We start from the raw sequence: 22,759 nt of genomic DNA, 5'->3' as shown, positions 1-22,759 counted from the left end.
TTGTGTAACTTCATGATGGCATTATTAAAATTCTTCCTAGCAAGTTCCTTGCAAGCTGTTAAACGAACACCTAGAATTAGCCTTCATACAGTTACGGTTTGGCTTGTTACCTACTGCCGACCAGGGTGACTTAACTTTAGAACATCCTCACACTCCGCGTGCTAATAATCACTAAAACAATTCTTCTTGTATTCTGTGCGTGGTACAAATAACGAATCACTTTGGCCAATTTACTTGACAAAACCTTATAATGTAAACAAGAGCGTACATAGAATTAAATTTCGAGGAGGGGGAGGAGCACCACTTCGCTCATTGTTTGCATCCAAATTCGTTCCTTTTTTGGTTTAGAATTATATAATTGTATATATTTTTAAGGATTTAGTGAGGGGGATGTATCCACCCATTCCCCTGAATGTAAACAGTTGATTTGCGATTTTTTACAAGTGATATCAGGAACGGCACGTCGTAAATACACACAGTGCATTTTTAAATGTAATATTCAAGAAAATTCATAATACTTATAACTCGCCCTGTCCTTAAAATATGGATGCGTATACGAGTGTTATGGTTTATAGCAAAAACGTTTTTTCATTACAGTCTTACACAAAGAGTCAAATTTTAATTTTAAGATATTTAATCGTAAACTAGCCTTTACATCTTGAAACGCAGAAGAAAAAAATGCTACGAGGTTGTGTTACTTGTGTAATATGTCTTCTACGACCATCATGACTTATGCTTTTAACAGTAGTAACTATTTTGGGCAAATAAGATATCCATTCTTGAAGCTACATATATTTCACTGTGCCGCCTGCGTGTGTGTTATAGCTATTCATTCTCTATTATTTATTGATTACACGTGATGGAATGCGTCCTTATATTATCACAGGAACCATACACGGATGACAACTACCTATCAAGTTGATAAGATACCTAGAAGTTGGTAAAAATAGCCTAACATTATTTCATTCTCACATAAAAGTGAAAGCTAACAATAATTGATTTTAACATAAAAAGTCTTGTGACATAATTTAAGTCTTCTCCAAACCAAAATATAAATTTTTTTTCGTATGCAAACCGGAACGCATTATATGAGTGAACATATTATTTTTTTTGTCTATTTTTTACATGCGGCGAAGTTAAGGCGTGGACACCACCCTGTCTTACGTTTAACCATATAGACTAATAAAAAATTACTTTTATAAATAAACATAAACATGAAATAGGAAAATGAAGGAGTGATTACTTAAAAATTACTAAATTTAGAAAATAGCTCAAACTTAAACCACAGGGAAAAATGTATAATTAATTTTTTTTTTCAATATGTACTCTTAAATCGTGGACTGATTCATACAGTGAAACAGTACACAATATATTAATTTAAATTAAAAAATAGAAAAAACAAGAACAAAAACTATAATTTACAAAAAAAGTAAAACTTACGTAAACTATATAGTATTACTTTAAAAACTAAAAAAATATTCATTATTAACTATACATATTAAGCTAATTAACTTATCACATAAAATGAATAGGCCAAACACTCCAACACATACATAAACACTCGTACCTTAGGTTGCTTAAAAATAACAAAAAAAAAAAAAAGAATCACATTCACTATCCATTTAAAGCTACGATAATTTTTTTAATACATATATTTTTTTTCCAGGGCAAATCGTGATGGAGAAGTTGACGATGCTGTTGCTTATGTTGATTCATGGACATTATGCTTCTGAAGATTCTTGTGCGGCGTTGAACCCGTCTGAAACCAGGCTCACCCTAAAGGTTTACAAAAACATCACTGGTCACTGGGTCACCCAGGTAACTTACAATAATGTGGACGAATGAAATGGGGCTTAATGTCTCGTTGAGGTTATCAGATATGACGAGGGAGTGATGTGTTAGTTGATAATGTAGCATAGCGACGGAATGAAATGTTGTGGGAAACAGGAGTGCCCCGAGAAAACCCACAGGCTTCAGGCTTCCCATTTGAGAAACATCACGGGTTCGATCCTGTCTTCAATCGAACCCAGATCCTCCTGGTGGGACTTGAGTGATCCAATCACTCAACCTGCGTGACATCAGCGCATACCACTGGTGTGAAATACTAGAGAAGCTATCCACGCAATTACTATATATGCTATACATAACATTTAATTTTACACGAGTCAAGCAGGCACGATACATGACGGTTCTCGCTTAACTCCCTGTATGACCCGTAAATAATGCGTATTAAGTCGTTTTATCAAGTAGTAAAAGTTCTGGCTGCCGAATTTACAACCATTTCGGGTCTAATAAGTTTAGATAAAGCAAAACCATATCCTGAACATGAAACGATCAACACGGGAGAAATACGAAGAAAAATTTCATACCTTGAACTAAAATAGTCTTCTAATCTTTTCATGCCTTTTTTTTTGTTTTGTTTTGCTAATAAAATTAATGTTCATTATGAACACAATATACGTAGTTTGAAGATATTCTAAAAAAAACCATCTAGTAATTCGTTTGAAGCATATATTTATACGTACTTGTACTTGGAGATAATAATTATTTTACATTCGTCAATGTTGGTACACGTTGAAAAAAGTAAACAAGAAAATAATGACATAACGCTGTTAGTATAGATATTACTTGGAATCATGATGTCCGGTGGCCAATGTACATACAAACCTTCGGGTCACGAAATGGACTGCGCGTCACAGCCTCTCTGGTAGCTCGACTCTTGTTGATAAGGGTAGATCCGCAACTCCACGGCTCCAGTTAGTCACCGCATCACCAGTCTTCAGAAATCCTCGTCGGACCTCTGGAACACGACACCGGCCAGTTGTCGATGCACCGTCTCCAGGAACTATACATTTCAACGTCCTTCTCTGGCGAATATTATAAGTCTTCTCAACCAATTACTATTCAAGTCAGTTCAATGACGAACAAAGTATTTTCACTCACTACCTGATCTTGAAGTAAGAAATCATGTATATAAAATTCTGTTTTGTTTGAAATAAATATTTTATATAAAGTCCTTTATTTCGTTGATGGCAAATATTGATGCTTTTTTTTTCAGTAGTATTTCGACGAATTATACGAATTTAAATTATGATATCAGACGAATAACTAATAGCCTGTACTCTTTAAGGTGAAACATTCTTATATATTGTTTCGATTTTAATAATCGTTGAGTGGGAAGAACTGGGTTCGTATAAGGATAGCCCAATTATTTATTTTTTGCACACTTTTATTGACTGCTAAAATTTACAACACTAATGAATAATCTTACTTAAAATGCCGACTAATCAATTACTGGCACTCAGTATCTCAAGTCCTTACACACCGCACACCTCGCGCTGCTCTCGCCGCAGCACTCCTCGTGGACCACCGTCGCCAAACTCTCGCCGCACTCCATTGCCGCCGCCGCACTTCCCTCGTCGAGTCACCCCTTCGCCGCGTCGCACTTTTCTTCACCGAGCCACTCTCGTGGAAACCGGCGTCCAGGCTTATATAGACCCTGGGGCCATTCTAGAAGTAACGAGCGTGGCTGGGGCCAGTCACGTCATCCCGAACCGACCCGACGCCCGAAGCGTGAAGAAGGGCGTCGGTGCAGTTCGCGTGATGGCCCGCGGAATTCCCACAGGCTGTCGGGCGCCGGGGCAGGGCACCGTACGGTGAGCGGTGGGTGAAGGGGGGGAGGGGGGCAATGACGACTCTTGTAATCCGGCCAGGCACGCGTGGCATGTCTTACGTCAATGGATGGCGCATGACGGCAGTGACCGTGCGGGGCTGCCAGCCAGCTCCGAACCTGGCATCGCGGTCTGGTCTCTCGCGTTCGATACAATATCAATTTTATTCATTATTGCTCTGCATAATATCATTAAAAAAAAGTGTATTCTTGGTTCCCTGAGTAATAGTTCAGCTACAGAAGGAAAAAAAATATAATTATCACTGATTGTGTGACTGGGGTACAATAAATACAAATTTAAATAAATAATTAAAATAATAAATAAAACTCTGCAAGTACCCCTGCAATATCCTTAGTTGGTTAGTATTTTTTAACGATTGTCATTAAAATTAAGTACTAAATGTAACCCACATTATGATAACCAAAGTTTCTACATACTAATGCCATTTTTAGTGTGACTTCTTAATTTCAAAGCAGTATTGTGAATAATACATTTCATATAATTGGTCGTGATGCTTTATTTTCTTGATTTTCCTCTGAAACTGACCCTTGAAATGTATTAGACATGGCTGAAAACCCTATTTAGAGACATTATCAATCCAAAATTGGTGCAATAAGCACCCCAATTTCTTGTAGTTTTCGTTTGGTCATTTTCGATTAGAACCATTAGAACGAAGGAACAGGAACATTAATACATTATTGTGAATAATGTGGTCCTTTGGTTGGTGTTAATTTCAAGACTTGTTAAATTACAATGCTTAGAGATAAGGTTGATTATTGAGTAAAATATATTAGACAATAACAAAAATATTATTATCATTTATTCAAAATTAAAGTCTCTTAAAACATATTACCTTGAACACACATAAAATAAAATATTGTGTTTTTTTAGCGGTTGACTCGATAATTGGTAAGCTTAGGTTTAAACGCACGCTGTTCATCAGTGCAGGAAAAACTGTTGAGGTTCGTGAAACAAGTTTAGTCTGTCTGAACTCACTGGTGCCGTTGCCGTATCGTAGTTGCGGTATCGTAGTTGCTGGGGTATGGCTGTCCACGAGTACCGGCTGTGCTGACTCCACGCGCCCTTGCACTCTCCGGGGACAGTAGAATTTCACCGGCCTTGGAGGTGGTTGCAGCCAACGACTATACATCTAAAATACTGGAAACATAAAGGTGTTTTTCTATACTTGTTTATTGCCAGGATACGTGATACAATTTCCGAACGCTGAAGGTTTTTTTCCTCGTTATAAGAATAGTTCTTCAGCCGACCGTCGATCAATGATTTGCCATCAGGAGCATTTAGTGTGAGCGAGACCAGAAACTGAGGTTTATATTTCTCGCAAAGTGCATTTTATTTCAATTGCACCCCACAAAATAATTCAAATCATTTGGGTAAACGGACGGGGCACGTGTCTTGTGGGACGAGTTTGGCACAGGGCCTGTATGTGTGCTGTTTTGACACGCAGGCCTGTGTGAGCGCTGGTTTGGCTAACGAGCCTATCTGTGCGCTGGATTGTAGTGTAATGTTAGAATAAAGTTACATTTTCATGTAGTCGGCTCCCTGATAGTTATATCAGCTAAATGGCATGGTGTAGTTTTGTGATGGTGAAAATTAGAGGCTTGTAAGTGTCATAATTAATCTCGGGCTAGGCGTGTAGTGTAAAGCTGTGCGAGCCACTCCAACGAAACATTCCCACATGTATAAATAACATTTACATTAAGGAATAAATTTTACCTGCTATTTTAACTTTTTCAGTTATTAGAGAAACGATCATGTGGTAACACTTTGCTGTAAAAATAAACCTCATTTTATAAACAATAATATAAATTTATAATAATAATTTTAAATTTATTTCTTACTATTAATTCTTTCACAAACAATTGAATTGTTATATAATTATAAGTATCAACGCTCTCTATGAATTTACAAAATAACTATCTAGCTGTAATAGCGCTATATACTGGCTACTCAGGTACATATCGGGCCATTTGAGTTGCCATCCGCTGATTGCAGCTGCTCGCCCAGCTATGCTCTGCTGCTCATCAAGAGCCGGTAGAGCTGTCCTTCGTGTCCCCCCTCCCAAACACACACACGCAACACTTCAACCGTGCTCCGTAGCCACGCACACCGCCCCGTAACGCTGATGGCCGATTTAACCAATCTCGCCTAACTTGTAAGTGCATCGTAAGGCTCTTTTAAGGGCTGCCCAACACATCAAATCGTTTCAATAATGGTTAAGGAACGCCTGGAGATCTTAAGAAATGTTTAATTTAAGCAGCCGAAATTTGGCCCCTAAGTTCTTAAGAAGTTATTACCGATCCCAACAAGTTAAATAAAATGTATGCTATAGAAGAACAGAAAGAACTTTTCAAAGAAGCAAACATAATTGTTGAAATTAATGTTTTGGTTGACATTTTGGAACAGCTGCCACGACTACGAATATTTCAACATATGCCTAATTATTATGAAGGACAAAAGGTTTACACATTGAAAATGATTTGGAATTCCCTTCCTACAGGTTAGGGCATTTCTTTAGTTTTAATTTATTTTTAAAATTTATGAATTATTAGATAACAACTGAATAAAACACTTTCCGAACATAAGGTTATTTTTATTTAGCGAATATACTCTGGTGCCCAACAGTAGACTATAATCTTCCTGAGATTTTAATAAAGAAAAATAAGCACTAAACATTTGAAGACAAAATTAAAACACACCCTCTCTCTTAAAACACATTTATACACCAAATGAATATGACAATAACGGAACTACATTTTAAAACAACAATTACTACCAATATGAATTGCTGAGTATTCAATTTTTAAATTTTGTGTTGATTATATTTTCCTTAATGTTTCATATTATTAAATGTTTATTTTTTAAATTAATTTATAATGTTATTTTAGCCTTATTTTTATGGAATTTTTACGTGTGTGTACTTTTGTAGCTTATGATACCTTAACAATAACATTTTCAAGGGATTTTGAAGACCTGTAAAACTCCTCCCCAACTAGGTAGATGTCTTGAAAAGAATTGGATAAATTTTTACAACTGAACTTGGTCTGGCACCTGTTTTCACGATATGAATTTTCTCATTGGAATGTAATACTATTGCATTATGTTTTGACTTATTATAAAGTTTATCAAAACATTTTTGTGGCGCACAACAGAGGATTCTACATTAAAACTAAATGCCAACTTTCCTCATTCCACATCCTTTTCTTTAGTTGAAACAGCGTCCGTACACTTAATTTTTATTTAATTTTTGTACCTCTCAACTAAGCTCAGGGCCTTCACTTTATCATCTGGAGAAAAATTTTGCATCCTTATTCTTTTTTCCAGATATTTTCTTTATTAACTCTGAAACTCAAATTACACAAAGTTACTAAAAAGTGTGATTACTCTAACAACACCAAAATACCGCGAACATAATAACATTACCATTGCTTTTTGTTTATTAAAAGTTTTGTTTTGCTAGTATATATGAATTGACAAGAAGTTCAAATATCACCCTGAAAATTATTAGTGCTTTTATCTGTAAGAAGTGAAACTCTATGGTAATACGGTCCCTACCTAAGCAACCCCTACATTAATGTATGTTACGATGGTGAAAACTAATTTTGTGAGAATTGACTTTAAGGGTGCCCTAAACTTAAGCATTCCCTGGCTGGGGGTATGTTTAGGAGAAGTTGGTGAAAACGGCCATGAATATTCTGCCGCTGGCTTTTCCCCGTCACTAATACTGTCCACAGCGCTGTAATCGCCTCGTGACGTCACCGGAGCATGCGCTGCGAACGAACAAATGAAACGTTCAGCCAACTCGGTACAGTTCTATGCAAATGCCAAATAAATCACATAGATTATAATCAATACCAATAAATAGTTAGGTAAAAATTACGTAAGCATATAACCCATTAAAAATAAAAAAAGGTTACCCGATTGTTTATAGTATACTTAGATAATATGACCTCAGCAAAAAAAAAGTATTATTCGTTGTTTGCCGAATTCCACCGAGACATGTCGGATAGGCAAAACTAAGTCGAATTAACCATTTGTCGTATCGACTCGCCAACATCGCTGTCGTTAAGGTCGACAGGAGGTGATGAAATGAGATTGAAGCATTGGCGTAATGAGTTAGTGTGGTGAAGGGAGAAGGGGGTTAGAAAAACAGACCGGCTTGTCCGCCACGTCTCTCAACTCGCGACTCCGCCGAGATTCTAATCCAGATCGCTCTGGTGGGTGCCACTTTATTTGAAAAAACAAAATATTGGCTCAGTGGTTATTTACAAAAACCATAACTGGTTTCTGACTAGGTAAACTTTCACATTGTCACCTAAAGTGACGGTGCAAGTGTTGTTGAGTTATTTGAACATTTAGAAAATTCACACGCATGCCTAACCCGGAACAATTCACACTGAAGCCAGCGTGCGTCCGAGCGCCCGAGTGTGGAGCACGTGGCCCGCGCTGCAAGAACCACACGTGCTGGTATTTATGGACAAGATTTTATGGTGTTATTTTTAGGTAAGTTTAGATTTAAATAGGACATTTCGGTGTTATTGCTTTTATTTTTATACACTGTCTTTATTCATAACTATATTGTGTACTATTCAACAAGAGTAAAACTAAAATATTTCTTAGTACATATTTTACTAAAAAAGTCTCATTTTGACTGACACAAGATGCACTTATACAGTAAAATAATTAGTAATACCTAAGCATGCATAGAAAAGAACTATTTTGAACGATAAAACCTTTTTTATGTTTTTTTTAAACTTTACCGTCATTAATGTTAAAACGGTTTACTAATAAGAGATTCAAGATCAAACATCGTAACATTTTTTCTAATACATTTGGTTCATACATTTTGGTGCAAAATCCATGATGGATAAATTACATTCGAGGAATTCACCATGATAATAATTTGAGTTACGTTTTGTCAAACTGCTGATTGATTTCATGTTTTTAGTTATCTTTCGGTGATAAATTGTGAATCTTGTTCCTACTATACTGTTCTAAATAACAGTGAATTTACGACGAAGAATGCATCTCAAATAAACACGAAGAGTTATTCGGAAACTCAGATGACTGTATCTTCGTAGAAACTATGCCGCAGTCTATTCCTCGACATGAACAGGGCAAACGCACACGTGGTAGAAATAAGCTTGTTTTTGCACGAGTCTCAGACAGTTTTCGAAAAAATTTTTTCTTCTCGCATACCGAGAAACGAAGTGAACTCTGCACGTGCAACTTGACGACGATCCCAGCGGTCTCCGTGGATGCAGGTGACCCTGGCGCGCGGGCCCGCCAGCAGCCAGGCGGGCGGAGAGCTCGAGCTGTGGGACGTGGACGTGTTGCAGACCGCGACCCCGTGCGAGGCCGGCGATGCAGTCTCCGTCGTCACCACCGTGTCGTGTGAGTGCCTCCTGCTCCGCCTCTCATTTCTGTCCGTCCCGCGCCACTTTAGTGGTCATCGGGGGACGCACCAAGAGTGTTGGTGTGCCAAATTAAACTTCATGATAGCGAAGCTAAACTGGAGTACCATTTTGTACACCTTAATGGTCGCAACAAGAAATAATCGTGACTTAAAAAGTACTTGGGAACATTAGAACAATACCATTTAATTCGTGCGATGGTGCTGTTCGGTTTGTACACGTTCTGGGATACGGTCCGCGAGTTACGTTACGATTGTATCCCAAGACAGTGCTTATTCGCTACCTTACCCGAACGTCTTGGAATGTCGCCCTATGAAGTAGGGAGCTGATAAAAGCTGGGCGGGAGAAGGGAGGAGGGGTCATGAGTGGAAGATCCAGAGGGAGTGGTTAGAACGGGGTGGGAGTGGAATGGGTTTGGGTGGAAGATACTAGCTGTGAGAGAAGGGAAGGACTTAAGGAGGAGGCGTCAGGAATTTGGATAATAAGATAAAATATAGTATATATTTAATAATATATACTAAAAATATAATAAAAATAAAATAAATTATAAAAAAAGTGAATTCTTGCCACCTGGGCAGAAGCCCAATTGCAAGCGTACATGAGTACCGTGAGCTCCATTCAAGCGCGTACGCATAATTTAATTCCGAAAGGGTGGGAGCGTGCTGGACACACTTTGCTCGTTGTTTGCTTCCAATTCTTTCCATTGTTGGTGGTAATGATATATATTTTTTTGATTTCCATTTCCCCCTTCCTTTCCCTGCGTACTCTCATCGCTTCATTTTAATGTGTTAAATGTCGTGGTTTATTTGAACCGAGCGAGATAAATACACGACATAAATTGTATCAGCATGTGGAAACTATAAAACGTTGTTTGTTGAATGGAGCATTGTTATATTAAAAGTTATAATTATTATTAGGTAGATTTAAAGTAACAACTACCTATTGTAGCCGTTACCATGGTGCGACTTTCGGAAAATTTTATATAGTTTTGACGTGATAACGTCTTATAAAACGATGAACGCCGGCTGCACGCACGAAAAAGCATGACTCATTGTCACGTTCCGGCTGAGCCGAGCGTGCAAGAACCGGCCAACCACCGTGCGAAAAAATCTTCTATAATATCAAACAGGTTAAGGCGGGCTTTTTAAAAGCAGCAATTTAATTTTTTTTATTTATTTGTCCAATTGTGTCATTTCAAATTAACAATTTATTGACATTGATTTGATTTCAGTTTATTTATATAGCTAATTTGTTCGTTATTATATTCAAACAAATATTTAAATTAAAATTGCAAAAACTGTAAATAATATTTGAAAATTAAAAAGTATGCAATTTTTCATCAATGTTTTCTTATGACGTTATCACGAAAAATTATCGTCCGTTAACCGACTTTCGTTTCATGATCCATATATCCCAGAACCATAGTCAACTCAAAAGTTATTTTGTCGCCATTTTTCACATGTCTGTACCTTGGAGTTATAAAGACACTAGACACCATATTTTTCATGAGAGCAGTTTACAAAATTTTAAAAAGTACCTCGCTTTCTTACTCAACTATTATCTACCCCAAATATTTGAATTTTTGACGTATCGTGGATTTAGTGTTATATGGCACTAGTAAAGAACGTCGAGTGGTGGTCAAGTTTATGGTTAAAAGTGCCCAAAAGTGTAAATAGTGTCATGACTCCGAATTATAGATGTATAAAATGCTTTTGCTCATTAAATATGCACCACACGTAAGGCAGACATAAATTTTGAGATCGACATGATTGAGAGAAATTATTTTAACGTTCATTCTGAAAAAAAATAATTACTGTGCGTGGACAAACTAGAAATATTACACAGATAAATTTAGTAAACATTACCATCTCACCATTCAGGCCATCGTTTAAAAACCAATTCCCAACATGCATTTCAGTAACGTCACGCCCATAGCGTCATTGCGACGGATTTAGGTGTTAGGGTTTGCAAGGGGAAGGGGGCGACAGCCTGTTCCGTGAGCAGGATGGGCCGACCAATTTGTCGTGGTCTACAAAAAGTTTGAAATAAAAGGCAAATAGAAAAAAAAAACGGATTGGTCAATATCTACTACAATTATGATTTTACTCATTATGAATAATACTGTATACAATGGTGATCTTTATTGCTCAGTTTATATTGGGTTGGCGCGGCTTGCTTGCGTGGATGCCGTGAAATTAAACGTACACTTGAAAGCTGTTAAGTACACGGGTTTTGTTTGGATTTAACCTAAAAGATTACATATAATTTTAACGGATGTGAAACCATTTATGCCTGGTAGCTATTTTGATTTTTTTCTTTGGAGGGGGAGGGGTGGTGAAGCTTATCACAATTTCTGCCTCCGGCGAACGAAAGCCAACGAACATCACGCACACGCCACGGTACAGCATCTATGGTCCTGAGGGTACAGACAGTGCATCTGATTGCTAACTAGAATGTAACACGACATGTCTGCGCCAGCAATTTCTGCCTTGTGATTAGCAGCCGTCTGCAAGAGGCTTAGTTACTTTTTTTTTTTTTTTTGGCCCGGCCATTTAGAAAGCGCTTGCATCCGCACAGAATTGCTGTGGTTTGTGTGCCGATAGTGGGCGTGTACCTTAAAGAAACTCTACCAACCACGAAACAAAAACGATACTACAGTGTTTTAAAACATAACTGGTCTGGAAATCTTTTTGTACGAAAAAAAAGCCTATATGTATGAGTTGTCGGTGCCAGGCGGGAATACAAATGCTTGTTTGCAGTCTGTTCACGACGTGATTGCAAGGGCGCCACGTAGGCGGCAGACACGCACTTCGCAATCAGGCGTGCTTCTGTTTGCCGACCGATGCACAAAGCGAAGCGGTACCAAAACACGACCCTCCCACTGGCTCAGGAGCCCCCTAACCACCGCTGACCTGCGGTCGCATGGCTGACCTTCCCTACTGCATGTGAGCGCTTAGTAAACCACGCGTGTTTCTTCCGCGCACGGCGAACCTACACTGCACGTACTCATGAGACTTCTTCGAAATATACTGCTTTAAGGGTGAGTGCTAGTTTAAAAAAAAATTACGTATATAAATTAATGTTTGTACAGAGGTTTATCAAGTCATTTAATTGAAGTATTTGATTTTTTATTATGATAATGTAAGGTATTTTGATAAAGAACCCAGGGGAGACAAAAGTTTGAGATTCTAAATATATATTTATACAAATTTACATTCCACCAAGATAAAGTTTCATTGCTACAAGTGCAATAATTCTAATATAAAATAATTATAATATAAACCTCTATTTAATGCCAATGTGTAGTCTTCTAGGAAAATGAACCGAAAAAAAAAATAGCGAATGTAACTCAGTACATATGATAGAAATGAAACGTTTTTGGCAATTCGAACATCGACTCGTAAGTATAACGTAAGGGGTAAAACGGCAGCGAGAGAAAAAGAGAGAAAGAAGACAATTTTTATAAATAAACTTGAATTAACCAAATCATGACTCATTTCAAAATAACTACTCAGGAAATCAATTATTATAGACCAATCAATAATTATTAATTAACATAAAATATATATATAACAATATATACACATATATAATATATATAACAAAATATAATCATAAAAATATATATAACAATAAATATAACACTGTTGAAATACTCAAACCACAAAGAATGTTTTTTAATAAATATCAAAGCTGAGATTGATTATAATAAATTAGTTTTTAATTTAATTTTGTATTATGTATATATTAGATGTGATCAAGCATTTTTATAGACTGACTTTTTAGTTCTGCAAATATTACGTAATCATTGATTTATTGTGCAACCGATTTTGCTATTAATCTACATAGACATACCGGAATGTATTCATAGGCATTGGCAATGTTCTGCTGTCGAATGAATTAACAATGAGTAACATGTCCACTGCTCCGCGATTCGAAAACTAAACGGCACGGACCTTCCTCACAGTAATTCTATACATTATTACCATATTGCCACAAAGTGAAAATAAAAGCAATTAATATTCTACGCAAAGGATTTGTTTTAACTTTTTTTTTTTTTTAAAAAAAAAGCTTATTATTATTTGGACTCAACATTATTACACGCTCGTGGGCCCAGAATTATAAAGTGGTGTTTGATTTAGTTAATCAAATTATTACGTGAAAAATAATTACCAAACTAAAGCGTGAAAAGCATTATACCAGCAAAAAATATTTAGTTACTCAGCTAAAACAGTACTCTTATAAAACTGTTTAACACAACTGATTTATTAAAATAATACGTACTTAAAAGAACATCTTTTTCTTGCGAAGATGACCAATGGCGCGGTGTACAATAAGCTCAAACCACGTTGTGTTGCCCTCTGCCCAAGTCGGGGTGGCGTCAGGCGCCGGCGGGTCGCTACCGCCGCGACCCGCCTATCCCTGCAGCATGGCGGGGTTCAACCTGAGCCGCACGCCGCCACGTGGAGCCCGCGGCCCGCTAGTTCTCTGCACCGTCCGCTACCGTTTAGCGACAGAAATCCTTTCAGAATAATGTTTCACGGAAACGTTGCATTAAAATTCGGCCTTGTAATTTTACTTCCATCGCTCCTAAAGAATAATATAATAAAGAATATAGCTCTGTAGGCTCACATGTGCGTGTTGCACGATAGCTAATACCAGTGGCGTAGCCAGGATTTGTGTATGGGGGGTGTTAAGAAGCATGGCCCCCCGTATTAAAGCGGGTGGTCCGGGGGTCCTCCCCCGGGAAAAATTTGTATTTTAAGGTGTAAAATAGTGCTATTTTAGCAGTTTTCGGTACTTAAATTTAAAAATTGTAATGGTAAAAGTTTTATTAATTTTTAATATGAAATTTGTTTGAGAGATGAAAAAGAAATTTAATTAAATAATTGGTTCTAAGGGGGGGGGGGGGGGGGTTGAACCCTAAACCCCCCCCCCCCCCCCCCCCTGGTTACGACCCTGGCTAATACATATGAGACACGTGAAATAGCGCAGAATCGGTCGATCCATACCGCATATCGGTTCAATGTCTGGAAATCTCAAATGAATAGATGAAAAAGGTCAAATTTCGAGTTCTTCATACTTCTTCGCACAAATATTCACGGAAAAATGCACGCAGATGATTGCTGCCGAGGCAGTAACTGCGGCAGGAATCTCAACTAAGTTGCCACTCGCCAGCGCTTATCTCCTCCATTTCGCACTGCTATCACGTCGCCTCTCGAGGAAAGATTTTTACACAACAATCCACAGACCTTTATAATGCATCCGTTTACCCTGATGGAGCAAACAATAAAAGAAATTATTACTAATGTACTGTAACTGGGTACATTTTCAGCCCAGATTAAGTTAATAATTTATTGACTTGATGTAAGTTTTTGGACATACGCCATTGCTAAGAACTTTTTCTGTTGAAGAAAAACTAAAAAAGAAAAAGTTCTTAGCAATGGCGTATGTCCAAAAACTTACATCAAGTCATGCACTCCCATTGCACAAATATTTCAAATAATAATTTATTGTAATTTATATTTCTTCGTCCTGTATATATTTTTATCATTTGAAAACTCTTTGGATTTGTTAATGTATATATATGTAATTGAATCTCTATGACTGAAACGAACGTTTGAGAACTAGCAATTGCAAGGACCCCTATAGGAACAATTGAACTTGTAACGGTAATTTGCTAATTTGACACCTTGTTTATTAATGTAAAATTTTATAACTAAATTTCTTTATTTTAAATGTAACGTAAGATTTTGTATTCCGCGCTATTGTTGCGCGCGGAATTGATCTATTTAATTTAAATGATTGGTAACTATCATTAGTTCTCGGCCAATCAGGAACCGTATTTTAAATGTGGCACGCATTGTTAAACTACTTAAATTAAAAAGGTTTTAAAAAGGGAATGTAATGGCCTATCAATGAATGGACACGTATCTGAGTTCGTCGATAACTATCTTGAAGAATAGCTATTTAGAAACAGGTATCCGCACAAAAGGATGAAAGAAACGGATTGTTTAAATGTCATTGTATATTAATAGGGCTTTATCCAAAAGGATAAAGATTCTAGGAGTGCATAAATACGTGAGTAATATGAGACTGTGTTTGTTACTCCATCTCGTTAATACGAAACACGTATCACGCCCATAACGAATTTATTTTGTGGCCTAACTTCAAGAAAGACATTGAGAAACTTAAATATTGTAATATTAATTACGTGAATTTAATTTAACACTCGTATAACACATAACTTTAATTACCCAGTGGTCTGGGAGAGAGAGAGCATCAAAGCTCTACCGACTTTAACTATTTTGATCTAGCGGAGGTAAAAACATATGTAAATCATAATTCTAGACTGAATCTGTGTATACGATATTTGACCCGAACAAAAGAGACATTTTATTGCTAAGTAAATGTGCGCATCGTCACTCCAGACATTTTTCCACACACACACACACACACACACACACACACACACACACACACACACACACACACACACACACACCTACACACACACACACCTATATGTGTGTGTGTTAGTGTGTGTGTGTGTGTGTTCTGCAGTGCCAACAATTGTTAAAATTTTGAAAGCAATAAAATTTTTCTTTTGCTAAAAACCTGAGATAATTATGACTCATTAATAAATGATTAAAATTACCATTGTGTTTTGTAATATTATAATATCCCTATTATCAACTGTATTCATACACAAAAATATATGTGCATATATATATATATATATAAATCTATGTGTCAATACAAGACAAGTATAATAAATAGCAACAACAGTTAAGCTGTAGCTGCACATATTAATCTGGCGCCACAAGCATTGAGGCTTATAGTAGTTGTAGGCTACATAAAAAAAAATTGGTTGTCTGTAAAGTCGGTTTACGGACGATAGTTTAACGTGACAACGTCATAACAAAACATTGATGAAATGATTGATCCAGAAGAAAATGAAATATAGAATTCGGCCTGAGACTGAGCCGTAATAGGTTTTTGCAACCAAACCATTTAGGCATTAAAAATATGTTATTGTTTGAGGAAGTATTTTTTTTTAAATTTTTCTATCTTTTGTATGATAAAATCTACCTCTGCATACTTTTATGAATAAAATTGAATCATTTTTATTGAATTATCACTTATTGTATGGATAAAAAGAAGGAGTGAAACGAAATCTACAATTTAATTAATTAATTAACTTTTATTTGCACTCATTAATTCAAATATGTTTATTACTTTTGTAGTGTCGCGCGCGCCGTATTTATTTTTACAAGTACAATAATGAAGATTTCGCGGCGGCGGGGATTCGATCCGTCAACCTTTGCATTAGTAGCCAGCGATGCTAACCGCACGGCCACGAAGCCATATTGGAAATAATAGTTTCAGATGTTGTATGTATATTTATGAAAATTTTGTTTTGTGTTGTGGAAGTTTTAAAAACGTATGTAGTCCGCCATGTTTATTTCTTATAGTGGTAGGCAGGAAATTTAAAATATATTGTCGGCTGCTAGTCGGCCGCCATGTTTATACTAACTTCAAGATCGTCGATAATGTTTTACGCTTTTTTGCAATTAGGCTACACATTTAATGACGAAGTTAATTCGTCGTGAAATTAAATGTAGAATTTAATAAAAATGCACTTGCAGTTAATAAAAAAGTATAAGTAAGTTTAAGACAGAATTTCGGCTTTAATCTACAACCCAGACGCTCGTGGTGCGCTGGGGCCGAGATTAAAATTCGTCGAGAATATTTTACGTTTTTATGTTTGCCAGTGCTCAAAATGATATGCAATTGTGGCCCTGGGCACAAAATTTTATTTATAATTCATTAATAATAACGCCCCTCGCGATAAACAAAGGAAAATATGTATTAACGAGTGCCTGGCTTCCGTGGAAGACAATTAGCGCAACGGGACACATCGTAGTGGAACAATGTGCGTAACGGGACACTTTTTCGTGCGTGCAGCCGGCGTTCATCGATTTATTAGATGATGTCACATCAAAATCTGTCAGCCAAACAGTGGGGCCGAAGTGAGGTTAGAGGCTTACTGAATTATTTAAGACCTCAAGAGTTAAGTTGTGTGTTCAATATTTTTAAGGTATTATCTGTATTGGGTACATTTGCACTATTTGGTAATATTAATTGTGTCAACTAGATTAAATTCAGAAACATGTCCAACAAAAAAAAATACATATTCTCTCAGGAGTAGGTCCGAAAGTGGGTGTGAGGAGTATACCACTGCACATAGCTCAGGCAGTGAGACCCTAACAGCACCATCTGCATGTAATTTACCCGAAGGAACCTGTGTAGAGAGGCCTAATGAATACACGGTTACAAATATTGAGAGGTTAGGGCGGCCCATGTCTCCCACGACAGTAGAGCAGGAGGACATGAATGTCACCGTTATCAATACCATGTCATACCAAGACGCCCCTACTACAAAACCAGTAACGTTGGAGGCACTTATGCAGACATTACTGCAAAACAATGCTATTCTGACTGCTAAAATGGACCAGACTAATGTTAAAATGGACCAGGCTAATTCTCGAATGGAGCAGAATAATGCCACTTTGACTGCCAAGATGGAGCAAAACAACACTACTTCAACTGCTAAAGTAGATCAGACTAATGTTCACTTTGCCTCCAATATAACAGATTTCATAACCGAGATAGAAGCCAGGTGGGAACAAACAAGCTCAAGTATAAGGAGCCTAGAACACAGCATTGAGGTTCGGTTGTCACAACAACATGGGGAAATCCAACAAATAGCTGAACAGGTAGCTGAAAACAACAGCCGTGTGGATGGTCTAGAATCCCACGTGACATCTCTGCGGAATATGATTTAAAATAACATAGAGGACAGGCTAACGCAAGGGAGAAGGCGCGAGGTCACATACAGCACCTAGAGACCAGGCTGGGGATTATTGAAATGGCTACTGCCACCTTACGGGACAGAATGGAACACCTTAGTGTCAGCCATAGCCCTGAAGTCAAATCAGCTGATTGCCAAGGCCATGTGCAGTCACATGCGAGCCACGAGCCATCTATCTCGAGCGCCCCTGCAGGCAAACAGGGCAGCGCCGAGCTATTCACAGACCATCAGCCTTAAGTAAATACACAAGGCATTTCCAGCGTAGACAGGCCTATGGTACGGGCATTTGTCAACAAATCCAACCTTGACCCCGCCACACTTATGCATCATCCTGCTAAGCACTGGGCCGAGGCAATGCCGACGTTTGCTGGACGAGTCACCGAGAATCCTATCCGATTCTTGAAACGATTCAAGGAATACGCAGCGACATTCAACCTCAGCGACACAGAAGTACTTAAGGGGCAGGCTTTCTACTGGTGGGAAATGCTCAGTTTTACCACCCAAAGCTACGCACATTTCCAGTCTCTATTCTGTCAGCAATACTGGAGCCTGTGGGTTCAGAGCAACCTGCGTGCCCAGCTCCACACCGAGAAGTACGATCCGAAGAAATGCACGACCTTGGAGGCACATTTGTCAGCTATGTTCGACAAGACTAGGTATCTGGACTTGCCAAACAGCGATGAGGAGTTCATCGCGGTGATCCTCACACAGCTGCCCTTGAAATACCACAAACAGCGGTCAGGCCTACCATACCGGGACGTGACAGAGTTCCGGGAATGTCTGCTGAACTACGATAAGCTGGAGAAGCTGGACAGGGCACCGACAACGAAGGAGGACGCCGAAAAAGTGCCACAGCACCATCGTCAGGCACCCATGAATAACTATTGGCAGAATCGAGATGGCAAACAGAGAGAGCACCGACAGGCAGCTGTGAATACCATGAGCTGGCAGCCGCGAGGAAGGGAGCAGAGTACATACGGCCGGTATGCTACGAACTATCTAAAGGGCCCCTACCCCAAGAAGAGAACGTGGTGGTCCAACGCCCGCAATTACTACAGCGATGATGAAGTTAACAACCGAAGGAGGCAGGACGACCGCAGCGACACACGACGTCGATCATACTCGCCAGAGGAACGGCCTCCCAGGGATTCCCGTGACCGCCGACAGAGATCCTCATCGGATGATGAGAGGGAGTACGCCAGGAAGTACCGCAGAACTGACGAGCCCCGCTACACCGGCAGGTTCGTGTACAACCGCATGCCATACCATTATGCCCCCCAGAAACGCGAGAACAATGGTGGCAGTGCCCATAACAGCCATTTCTCGTACCAGAGAAGACAACAGAATGCGACATTTCCGCCGCCATTTATGGCGCCATTGACATCACAGCAAGCTGTATATTATCAACGAGAAGCAGGATACCCAATAGCAGTCGAGTTCAAGGCTGCTGTTTCGAATGCCGCAGGATATAAACAGTGGACCCACCACGACGGAGCTACACAGAATGCTCAAGGTGAACGTGCCAATCCTGGCACGTTAAACTAGAACGGGTTTACGTGCGATCGCCCCGAACAGAAAACCTCTATCCAGGCTCAGGGTTGGACGAAACGACTCCAATATACAGCTGCATAAGTTATCAGAAGTTTATGTGCACTGTTATGCTTCGCGAGAGTGAGAGGGAATGTTCGTTTAAGGAGAATGTTGAAGACTCAGTTCATCAACTACTCACAGTTTGTCCTCAAGTGACATTAAATGTTTGTAATTGCAATTTAGATGTCTTAATAGATAGTGGCGCTGAAGTCACTTGTATCAGCGAGGAGTTAGTGAGCTACCTCGAACAGCAAGGTATCAATATACCTAAGATTCCAGTGCCAGCACTAAAAATAATAGGAGTGACCTCAAGGGCCAGCCCTGTAGTCAATAGACAGGTGTTGATTACAGTATACTGGCCTAATATGTATCGTTATGTGAGCAAGGTCACAAGTGCCTGTGACCTATGCCAGAAGGCGAAGCCACTTGGAGAACACCTACATGGTGTGTTGCAGCCAATAATTCCGACAACACCATTAGAACTGTTATCTGCTGATTTATTTGGCCCCCTACCACAGTCGAAGGGCGGTGTCAAATATATTTTTGTTATGCAAGATGTGTTTACCAAGTTTACAAGACTATATGCTATTGTGAATCCTACTGCAAAAGCAGTAATGAATAAGTTGAAGCTATTCATCGAGGAAATTGGTACACCTAAAGTGTTACTATCTGACCGAGGTTCCCAGTTCAAAAGTGATTTATGGCAGAAGGGCGTACGTAGATTAGGTGCTATACCTACGACGATAAGTGTGCGACACCCACAGAGCAATCCTATGGAGAGACTTATGAGGTCAATAGGCAGCCTACATCGCACGTTATGCTACAGCTCGCAGCAGTCATGGCGAGATATACTGCCATATGTTGAGTGCGTAACTAACCATACTGTGCATGGTTCAATTGGAGTTACCCCTGGAGAATCAATGAGCCTGGATAGATCGGTGGCAATCGATCCGAATTATTTACCCCGATGTGACAGAGACCCTGAAGACACGAGATTACCGTCCGGAGAAGAGGTCGAACAATTTGTAAGAATGAAGATTGTCGCGGGTTTTACTAAGGACATAGGAAACCCCTAACAAGGAAGAAAAGGGACGTTTGCGGGTGGTTATGAAATTAGTTGCTAAGTTAAATTCGATCCAATAACAATTTATTGACAAACTCAGTAACACCAAAAGGAATTGCATTGATTCTCAAACTGACATAACACTTAAAGAAGTCGGGTTCTCGTGGAGACGAACTGCTGTGGTAAGTTCCCACTAAAACACAAAATGTATGAAGTAACTCTAAGTGATCGATTTCAGAACAATTAAAATAAAACAAAACAATACCCTTTATTGTGGCGAGCCGTGCGCTCGTCACAGCTTATGATCGATACGCCGTCAATGTAAACTACTAAGGCTATACCACATACAAAGTCACAATGAACATACTTAATCTAAATATTACTCAATTTTACATGTAACATAAATTCAGATATTTAATACAAGAAGTTACAATTATATACACGCAAGTAGTCGTGTAACACTGTCAATGTTTATAGGTTGGTTTTCGTTACTCTTCCCCGGTACCACGTGAAGCTCTCTCCGCATTCCCGTAGTAACGCTTAAGTTTTTTATCTTGTTCACTGTCTCTTGTGTCTACGATTCTTGGTTACTGGCGGTAGAGTTAGAGTCCATACTGTGTCGCGATCTGGTCACGATAGTGTCCTAATAGTGTCGTGATTGTGTCAATACTTCCGATCGCTCGGTCCTCGCGGAGTTTGCTAATGCACGCCCTCTTTGCCCTTGTGTCTGAACCGTCGTTTTTAGTTAATGTTCGTTCTGAAAGATTTTATGCTTAATCCCGCGACGCTTCCACATGAAATGTCTATATCCTGGGTTACAACTCGGAGAGGTCTCACCCAGTCGATGTCTTGTCGGTCCTCGGGCGGCAGCAACTCCGCGGCGATTGACGGTGTAGGCCGGCGAGCAGTGTCGGAGCAGCGTAGCAGCCTGCTCGCTTGATGTCCCAGTTGTTCTGCCCATCAATAGAATTGGCGCATGCCCTTTTATACTCGCCGGCTTCCCTGACGAGCTGGAAGAAGAATAGTCTCGTCTATTCGGGGGAAGCCTGCCCAGCTCACTGTTGTGCAGGTGGTATGCCGTGAAAAGTCAGGGGTACAATACTTTGCAAGTGTACGCAGGTACACACGTTACAAGCTAACAGCAGAAGCTGATATTATAAGGAAGAGGAAGCCAGCATCCAAAATTTCAAAATTTGAAATCGGCGACCAGGTACTGAAGAAGACAACTCCAGTAAGCAAGGCCTGGGAAAATGTAACGAAGAAACTATTTTTGTTATTCGAAGGACCGTATGTCATCACAGACATTGTGCAGGAGAATTGCTATGCATTATCAGAGCCAGTAACAGGCCGACCAGTAGGCCGCTACAACATAATGCAGCTAAGGGCATACAAGAGTCCTACCACGATGTAAACAAGACCGAAGCAAGCTAAAGATACCTCGTTATGGTACGAGCACGAGTACTATGAGCAGCTGATCGCAGTCTAAGTGTGAAGATCAGACCAAAGATCTGACTATCCTGAAGGTAAAGTGTGTTATAGTGTTATTGTGTGATTTAATACGCCATGTGAAGCGTAATGAAGCCACTGAAAAGTACCCTGTTTTTCGACGGAAGTGTGATTCCTGCTTGTTTCCTGTATTCAAGGTTAAGTGACATGCCACCTATACAGAAGATATTTTAGCCTGAGAAGCTATTAGTGTATTATGTTTATAATGTTGTTTGCGTATCAGTTGGCTTGCATAATTCTTTGTATGAGTATGAACTCACTATCACTAATACCTAAACATAGTAGGAATTATACTCGCCTATTTGTATGAAGCTGTGAATACCTAGTACTGAGTAACGAGAAGAAAGTTGAGCTTATATGTTGTCGATGAACATATGTGGTATGAACCAATCCTGCTGTGTATACATGTGTAGGCACTGGCATGCAAAGCATTTCTAGAAGCACATAACACTTTTGCAACTACAAGCAAAATGATAAAAGTTACATTGAATTATTGATGTTGCTGGTTAATCCAATTGCGAAGCACTTCACTAGTATCATGAAGAAATCGCCAAGATTTTTATTTTATTGAAAATAAATATGTGATTTGTTGTATGAACACTGGTAGAAAAGAAAAAATTCT

The 22,759-nt window shown here is 38.9% G+C and overlaps 1 protein-coding gene across 1 annotated transcript in view; it reads left to right on the top strand.

The window, feature by feature from the left end:
• Positions 1-22,759, top strand: part of LOC134546273 (hemolymph lipopolysaccharide-binding protein-like) — a 35,026-nt gene that overhangs the window by 594 nt on the left and 11,673 nt on the right. Inside the window, exons 2-3 of the mRNA XM_063388981.1 lie at positions 1,667-1,818; positions 8,954-9,083. Coding sequence (XP_063245051.1) covers positions 1,678-1,818; positions 8,954-9,083 — 271 coding nt within the window. The 5' untranslated portion in view covers positions 1,667-1,677. The remainder of the gene's footprint in view (positions 1-1,666; positions 1,819-8,953; positions 9,084-22,759) is intronic.

The sequence above is a fragment of the Bacillus rossius genome, chromosome 1, assembly GCF_032445375.1.
Source record: "Bacillus rossius redtenbacheri isolate Brsri chromosome 1, Brsri_v3, whole genome shotgun sequence".
NCBI lineage: Eukaryota > Metazoa > Arthropoda > Insecta > Phasmatodea > Bacillidae > Bacillus > Bacillus rossius.
The sequence above is the reverse complement of the archived record's forward strand: the minus strand, read 5'-3'. Positions and strand labels throughout refer to the sequence as shown.